Source organism: Populus trichocarpa, chromosome 4 (genome assembly GCF_000002775.5).
Source record: "Populus trichocarpa isolate Nisqually-1 chromosome 4, P.trichocarpa_v4.1, whole genome shotgun sequence".
Lineage (NCBI taxonomy): Eukaryota > Viridiplantae > Streptophyta > Magnoliopsida > Malpighiales > Salicaceae > Populus > Populus trichocarpa.
The window spans coordinates 16,211,971-16,221,025 of NC_037288.2; the positions used below are offsets into that span (position 1 = coordinate 16,211,971).

Below are 9,055 nucleotides of genomic sequence, written 5' to 3' on the forward strand. Positions count from 1 at the left end.
AACTAAAAATAGAATAATTTGACAAATCTATCAAATAATCAAGATTGATTTGTCATTCGATAGTTTCTTTATTTGAGTCAACACAATTCCATGTTTGTTGGTTGCATTATCAATCAAACCCTCTTTTGTATGAATAAAATTTGCATAAATCAAGAAATTGTCGTCATACTTTAATTATTTCTTGCCTTTTCCACCCACAACCCCAAGATACCCTCAACAAATTCAAAAATCCCCCAAACAATAACTCATAATCAACCAAAAATACCCCCACAATCTAAGCCCAATCTGGTCACTATGTTCCTCAAAACACCAAAAACGATCCCTCGCATTGCTGCTCCAACGCCTGCTGCAACCTTCCCTAGACAAATAACAAACACAACAGCAACAAAACGCTTGCCCTCTCTCTCTTTCCCTGTCGCTCTGTCATTGGTCTTTTGCTTTTCCTCATCTATTACTCTGTTTTCTTTCTCTTCTGTTCTCTCACCTATTCTTCGAAGCAAAGGTAACACTAAAGTTTTGATTTTTGACCCACAAAAGAGCAAAGAAACAACCCCATATAAGATTACACAGTCGCCGGAAATGTTGCTTCCGGTGCATTTTCCGGCATAGAATCAAAATGCAAGAGACCCTTTTAGCTACACTATCAGAAAACCCCAAAACCAAAGCCAACAACAAAGACGTTTCCTTGCTAGTCACCTCGCCGTGCCATATCGTCTCGACGAGAACCCGATCCCAGCCGAACTCGCGGCGCGTGACGCCAACTCGCGACTCGACTTCCACCACCATTACCGCCAGTGTCGACACCAGCTGTGCCTTGGTGGAGAAGGTGCTGCCCAATGGGGATATTTATACCGGGGGGTTGGTAGATGGTATTCCACATGGGAAAGGGAAGTATTTGTGGAGTGATGGGTGTATGTATGAAGGAGAGTGGAAGAAAGGGAAGGCTAATGGAGGTGGGAAGTTTTCTTGGCCAACAGGAGCTTCTTATGAAGGCCATTTTAAGTTGGGGAAAATGGATGGTTTTGGTACTTTTATTGGTGTAGATGGTGAAGCTTATAGTGGAAATTGGGTGAGTGATAAAAAACATGGGTTTGGTGAGAAAAGGTATGCTAACGGGGATGTTTATCAAGGTTTATGGAAGGATAATTTGCAAGATGGAGATGGGAAGTATAGCTGGAGTAATGGGAATGAGTATATTGGTGAGTGGAAAAACGGGGTGATTTTTGGGAAAGGGGTGTTGGTTTGGGATAATGGGAATAGATATGAAGGGTATTGGGAAAATGGGGTGCCGAAAGGGAAAGGGATGCTTACATTTGGTAGTGGGAATGGGAGGGTTTGTGGCGGCGGAGAGGATCTTAAAAGAGTGGCCTTGGATCCGGTAGGAGGGGGAGGGAGGAAGAGATCATCAGTGGATGGTAACTTTCCGCGGATATGTATTTGGGAGTTGGATGGAGAGGCTGGTGATATTACTTGTGATATTGTTGATAATGTTGAGGCGTCAATGTTTTACAGAGATGGTAGTGATGATAATGGAGGTGGATGTGAGGGTAATGTGCAGCAGCAGCAGCCAGGAAGAAGTCCTTGTAGTTCTGTTGATTGTGAGGTTAATAAGAAACAAGGACAAACGATTTCAAAAGGGCATAAGAATTATGATTTAATGCTTAATCTTCAACTGGGTGTCCGGTAATTTGGTCACTGGCTAATTTGGTTTTTTTTTATTTTAGATTCTTTTAATGAGTTTGGATTTGATAATGTGTGTATTTTTTAGGCATTCTGTTGGCAAGCATGCGTCAATAACAAGGGAATTAAGACAGGGTGATTTTGATCCCAAAGAGAAGTTTTGGACAAGGTTTCCACCTGAAGGATCGAAGTCTACACCTCCGCATCAGTCTGTGGATTTCAAATGGAAGGATTACTGTCCCATGGTATTCAGGTATTGTTTTTAGGACGTTTTAAGTTTTGCTGATATTTGGAATTTATAATGTTTTATTACTTCACTTTCAAATTTTCTTTTGAATAGCCAAGAAAGGAGATATTAAATCTGTCTCTGATTTCCTATGTTATGGTGGTGGTTGGTTTTTTGGTATTTAGACATCTGAGGGAATTGTTTGCAATAGATCCAGCGGACTACATGCTAGCTATTTGTGGAAGTGATACTCTTAGGGAATTTTCCTCCCCTGGGAAGAGTGGAAGCTCCTTTTATCTAACTCAAGATGACCGTTTCATGATCAAAACCGTTAAGAAATCTGAAGTCAAGGTTAGTCTCAAATTCTTCATTCATTATGTTACAGAAAAGAAAATGCATGAAAAGTGATTATTACTCGAGCAGTATTAAGTGGGATGAGTGATTAGGTTCTGTTCACCAATTTAAGTTTGTAGACACTTATTTTTAACATGTATTTTTATCCTGTGAATAGATTTTCACCACCTTTTGTGAACCTTATTCAGGTTCTCATTAAGATGCTTCCAAGTTATTACCAACATGTTTGCCAGTACAAGAACTCATTGGTAACAAAGTTCTTTGGCGTGCATTGTGTTAAACCAATGGGAGGTCAAAAGGTATAATTGGGATAGTGGATTATTTCATTCAGATCATTTCCCAAAATGCTTACTCTCAATCTGATTGTTACTCACATTTCAATGTAATTCCAGACCCGTTTTGTTGTAATGGGCAATCTGTTTTGTTCTGAGTACCGCATCCATAAACGCTTTGACCTGAAAGGTTCTTCTCATGGACGTACAACTGACAAGCCAGAGGGTGAAATTGATGAGACAACCACACTTAAGGACCTCGATCTAAACTTTGTATTTCGCCTGGAACGGTCATGGTTTAATGAACTCATAAGGTAGATTCCACAGCATTGCAATTTTTTTTTTAAGTTTCGTGTCCTTTTTCTTGTTCTCTGGTGGGGCATTAATCTTGCCAAGTTAAAATATGTTTGTCTTCTGTTCTTTCTTTCTCAGACAAATTTATAGGGACTGTGAATTCTTGGAAGCAGAGAGGATTATGGATTACAGTCTTCTAATTGGTCTTCATTTCCGTGATGATTACTCAAGTGATGAGATGATGTCACTAAATGACAAGCATTTTGGTAAATTTCTTTTATCCTGTGATTCGGCTACCTTGCAAATTTACAACACAACCTTGAGCTAATTTGGTTTTGTGGTCCTATATCAGAAAAAAGAAATTCACATAATGAGGAAACATCGATGCGTGGTTATCATTTGCTGCCCGATATGGACTGGGTCATGGAAGGCAGGTACGTATTTTCTTTTTCAGAATTCATGTTTTTTTTCCTCCTAATTGTTAGTGCTTTGCTTTGTTTCTGCTTTATCTTTTCCAAATCTATTTTCCTTATATTACTTTTTAGGATTTGTATTTATTGTCATCAACTAAAGACAATTTTATATCCTCTCTTTCTTGGTTGCATAGATTAAACATCTTCCATGCTATCTCTTTTATGGGAATGTGTGCATGTGAAGTGGTGACAAAGAACTGTGGTGAAAGATATGAATGATCAAAATATATGATTATTGCAAAAATTATGCTTAGAGATGTTAAACAACATGGTACATTCTCTATATGAAAACTGAATCGTTTACCTGTTGTGTGCTGGCTACATTTTACAAATCAGATGACCCTTTTTTTAAATTTGGCTTTTGTTGCCATAAAAAGTCTAAATGTTGGGACCCTTCAAGTGGTATGGCATCTTCTTTTCTACTAGGCATGTGTCACATGTTTTAACTTTAGTTGTTTATGGACCCCAGAGTTTGGTTATGAAAAGCAACGAAGAATGCTTGTCTTAAAATATCAACATGTCATTTGCATATAGCCAAGAAAATAAAAGATACAGTGCACAAAAAGTGAAGCTATAATTTGTGATTGAGCTTTTCTTTTTCCGTAGTGAAACATTTTCCTTTTCCCACGTAGGAGCCCTGTATTTGATGATTTGTTCCTTTGAATTCATTCCTGTTTGTTGGAATGACTCAAAGCGGCTTAAGCTAATGGCGAAATTGGGGGTAGTTTGTGGACAGCATATGTTAGTGGGGTCTTCTTTCTTTCTTAGATAGAAAACAATTTTTGTCTGGTCCTATTCCAATCCCTTTTAGAAAATCAAAGATAAATCATGAATGTGATTGGCAACTGAAGCATTAATCTCCAAGTATGCCTCAATGATACTTGTATCTATCCCACAAATTTTTCGCCAATAGTTTATTGGACTAATAATGACTTCGAAACCGTAGCTGCAAAACAATGCTATTTTGTCTGCCTGGAAGCTTGAAAATTAATGATGAAAAGTGCCTTCAAAACATAAAATTTCAGTGGTGATTGAGTGATCATCATCCTCATTATCACGTTTTGTTCTTTATTAGTTTGATTATTTGAATTTTGGTGATTGCGTGTTGGGATGTCAAATTTTGTGTCTTGCATTGCATGTACTAATTTGAAATCTGTTCCAGTGGGCCATTTATCCGGCTAGGGGCAAACATGCCTGCAAGAGCAGAGCGTCTGTCGAGGAATACTGAATTGGATCAGTGCACAGGGAGTGGAAGTAACAATTCAACACCTTCACAGAATGGTACCGAGATCTTTGATGTAGTTCTCTACTTTGGTATCATTGACATCCTCCAAGATTATGATATCAGCAAAAAGCTAGAACATGCATACAAGTCCTTGCAAGTGGATCCCACGTCTATCTCAGCTGTTGATCCCAAGTTATACTCGAAAAGATTCCGAGATTTCATACATAGAATTTTCATAGAGGACAAGTGATGACGGGAAAGAAAGGAAAGGAAAATTATACACAATTTAACACCCAGAAATTAAACTCCCAGTGACATCCCGGAAGAGCTGGTGCCAGATTTACGAGTGATGCATGTGTAAAGTAAGGCACATTGATTGCTGATGCATTGGATGCGTTGAGGTGTTTAACGTTTGTGGCTAAATTTTTTAGATTAGCCATGGTGTTTAAGTGTCAACTACGGACGAGATGTCAAGGGATTAGGTGAGCTTGTATAAATCTGAAGAGTGAAGGCAGGCAACTACAGCAGTTTGTTTTCTTGAGTTGTGAGCAGCCCTGGAATGTGATTATCAGCAAGCACAGAGCATAGAAAGTAGAGAAATGGTTCTGGCAAAATTGGGGAGGGATTGGAAAAATAAGTGTACAGTCAAAAGTAAGTGGGGTAAATAGTATCTTTTCTGTAAAAAGAGAGAGAGAGAAACATTATGGGAGTGGTAGTGAACAAAATTCTTTTTGATGGCATCTATTTAAAATTTTGAAAAAGATGGTTTGCCCTAGTGAGCAAGACAAAAAAAAAAAAAGAGCAAAATATTTTAGCCCCCCCTGCCCTTTCTCTCTTCCTCTCTCTCCTATTGATTCAAAATCAGGTGGGGTGTTTGCTTTTTGCATTGAACAAGCCATTAAAAGAAGAGAAAGGCAACGAGAAAGATGTGGGTGTTTCCTTTGGCTCATGTTCTTGATCTGTCTCTATATTGGAAGTTTGAAAAGCACAAAGAAGACAATAATACACTTCACACTTGTATCTTTTTGCATTCTTTTGAACAATACCAAGAAGGCTAAACAGTACAGCAAAGCAATAGGATGGTGAAGGATGGTCGTGGCCTTTGCTTCTCACTCATGGGCCATGCCAAAAACAGTGTCATTTGCCGCTTAACAAATGATGGATTGTATAGTTACCTAATGAGGCATATAATTCATTCAATGTGACCCCAAATGTGATTTGCCATTGTCATTTCCACTCCAAGATGCTAGTAAATAGCCCCAGTAAGAAAATCATTAAAATTGAAAGTTCAATGTGCTAAAGGAGAAATCTTATTACAAAAGCTTGTGTGAGTAGATAGAGTAATAAAAGATATTCAAGAAAGGATGAACACTCATAAATTGAGAAATTAAAAAAAGTTCAAAGACAACAAGCTCAAATCAAGATGGTAGTTTAACAACAATACAATGCATGAATGCATACCAATGAGAATCTCCCTTTAGAGAATGTACAAGAACATATTGTAGTCTTGATACATTGTATAATGTGAGGATAAATGTAGCCAACATATTCTTAAGGAAATTAATCAATGTATTCCATGTATAAGTAGAATCATATCATGCTGCTAAGTGCTCACAATTATAAACATCAAATTTACAATAACAATGCATATATATAAGTTGCACAATTATAAACATCAAAATTACAATAACAATGCATATATATAAGTTGCACAATTCTAGTTTTTCTTCTTGGTATCAGAATCTATATGAACATTTAGCAACCACAAAGAAAACAACATGATCACTTCCTTATAATGACTTCGTTATCTCTCAATGTTGGCAACTTTATTACTCTCTCAAACTTAACCAAACAAATTATCTATGATGGCAAAAACGAGCCCTAGCTCTTGCAGAAAGCCAGAAACTAATCGACCATCTCACTAATGAAGAGCCTATTCCAACGAAATACACCACATAAGATTCAACTAATAACTCAAATACAAAAAACTTTGAACCAACATTAATTGAAGCCTTCATTATTACCTCGTAAAAATCTACCCGACTTCTTCATGGATGGATTATTGGAACCTTATATGAAGAATCGCTTAGTTTTGTTGTTGGCTTAAAAACAACATCTACTGTTTGGAAAGCACTCAAGAATGCTTATGCAAAAGACTCACAAGAGCATGAGTTTACACTTTGCCAACAGGTCACTTATTTTTCTAAACATGAAGACTAGTCTATGAAAGAACACATTCGCATCTTTAAAAGCTTGTGCGCCAGCCTTGTAGCAATAGAAAAACTAGTTTCAGACAAAGAAAAGGTTTTTTTACCTTCTCATAAGACTTGGTCAATAGTATGAAAGCTTCACAACAACTATGTTGAAGCCCCAAAGACTATCAAATTCAAAGCTGGTGTCTCAACTCCAAAATTTTAACCGGTTTCATAATGAGTTCTCATTCCAGATATATATGACAAACACACAGTTCACTCAGCAACTTGTATTTTATGGGCGGCAACAACAACGTTTCCAACAATCTCATTCAAGATCTCGAGTTAACACCTAAAAATTCACATCAAATGGGAGAGACTTTCAAGCACAACAATCTAGGGATCAAAATAAAAACTCTAATGCCTCTATAGCCCCACAACAATGACCTTTACCCTTAGGTGAACATCATATGACTCCAACTTAAAGGGATCTTTATCGTAATAAGAAGTGTCAATATTATGGGATCACATGTCATATTGTCAAATTATGTTGGCGAACACCAAAGAAATCTACTCAACATGGAGACATTCCCCAAGTATTTGCAACTCTCACCTTAGACAACTTTGTAACAGAAACCGAATGAAAAACAGACACGGGTGCTTCCAATAATATGACAAGTAAATCAGGTATGTTGACAAATCTTTATTATTACAACGGAACAGATTCTGTTATTATAGGTAATAGCTTTTCTCTGTCAATTTTTGGCATTGGAGACTTTTTTATTAGACAAAGTAATATTGTCTTACCTCTTCGTGATGTTTTGTTTATCTTGATTTGACAGAATTTGTTTTATGTAAGTCAACTAACAACACAATTTTTTATTAATTGTAAATTCTCTAATGTTGATTTTTGTGTCAATGAGCAAGAGGCAAGACAACCAGTGACCACCGGGAGACACAAGGGTGATCTTTATATGCTTCAGAATTCGCCAGAACTATATTTTTCTCATTACTTTAAATTTGGCTCAGCAGAAGTATAGCACCAACATCTAGGACACCTACAGTTTTTAGCTTTATAAATTTTAAAGAATAAAGGTTTGATTGATCTCATAGAAACAATGAAGTCAAAACATCTCTATAATAATTATCAACTAGGAAAGCTTAGTAGATTACCATTTTCAGGTTGTGAAAATTCAAGCACTAGCATTTTTGACAAAATTCATTTTTACTTATGGGGACCTACTCTTGTTTTATCACTTCAGAAATTTAAATATTATGCATGCTTAGTAAATGAATTTTCTAAATATACATGGATTATTCTCTTGCAGTGAAAATCAAATTTTCTTAATGAATATTTGTATATGAGCAGTATGTTAGCAAATAATTCAAAAACAAAATAAGATTTTTCACTCGAATGGAGGAGGAGAATTTTGTCAACTCAAAGCTTGCATCTTATTTCCACACAATAAGTATTATCCATCAAATTTCTTGTTCGAATACTCTTGAACAAACAAGTATGGTTGAAAGGTGGCATATGATTATACGAGAACTATGAATGATCATGTTGTTTCACAGTGGTGACCCTCTATTCTTATAGGTAGAGGCATTTACTACTAATGTATATCTTATTAATAGATTACCTTTATCCATATTTAGTTTTGATACTCCATACTTTGCATTGCACGGTTCCTATATGGATTATCCTTACATGTGTTAGGACCAAGATGTTTTCCTTACACTTGGGACATATAATATCACAAGTTTGATCTAAAACCTATTCTCTGTGTCTTTGTGGGTTGTAATAGTAAACATAAAGGTTATAAATGCGATCACCCTAAAAGTAAGAAAATTTTGGTTTCATGACATGTTTTTAATGAATCGGTTTTTTCGTACAAGAATTCTTATGCATCAAATGCTACTCCATCTTTATCACACACATTGAGTATATTTGACTCTTAGATTCCTAATGTTGACTTCAATTATGTTGTAAGCATGAATGAGACCACACCTCCAGCTCCATGTCTAAGTCTTTTGCCCATAATAGCCATTAATACACCAGCTCTACAAACTTTTGATGCAACACTTCCATGACACGTTGAACAAAACCACATAACCTGCAGCTCGAGGTCTTTTAATCAGTCTGATAGGTTGAGGGAGAGCACGTTGAGCTAGTTACAGAGAAATAGTATTTTGAGTCAGCTGTAGTAATATTGCACCGTGAGTTAGAGGGAGAACACCTTGATTCAATTGCAGCTGCATAAGAAAAGCATGCTAAGCCAATTACAGAGGAAAAGTATTTTGAGTCAGCTGTAGTAACATTGCATTGTGAGTTAGAGGGA

The 9,055-nt window shown here is 36.6% G+C and overlaps 1 protein-coding gene across 1 annotated transcript; it reads left to right on the top strand.

Moving 5' to 3' along the window:
- Nucleotides 1-323: 323 nt before the first annotated feature.
- LOC18097778 (phosphatidylinositol 4-phosphate 5-kinase 1) lies at nt 324-5,285 on the top strand. The gene is made up of 8 exons (XM_006384338.3): nt 324-1,683; nt 1,769-1,933; nt 2,092-2,257; nt 2,449-2,559; nt 2,653-2,846; nt 2,965-3,092; nt 3,179-3,260; nt 4,462-5,285. The coding sequence occupies exons 1-8, from the start codon at nt 617-619 to the stop codon at nt 4,772-4,774; spliced, it is 2,226 nt and encodes a 741-aa protein (XP_006384400.1). The 5' UTR covers nt 324-616; the 3' UTR covers nt 4,775-5,285.
- Nucleotides 5,286-9,055: the final 3,770 nt, after the last annotated feature.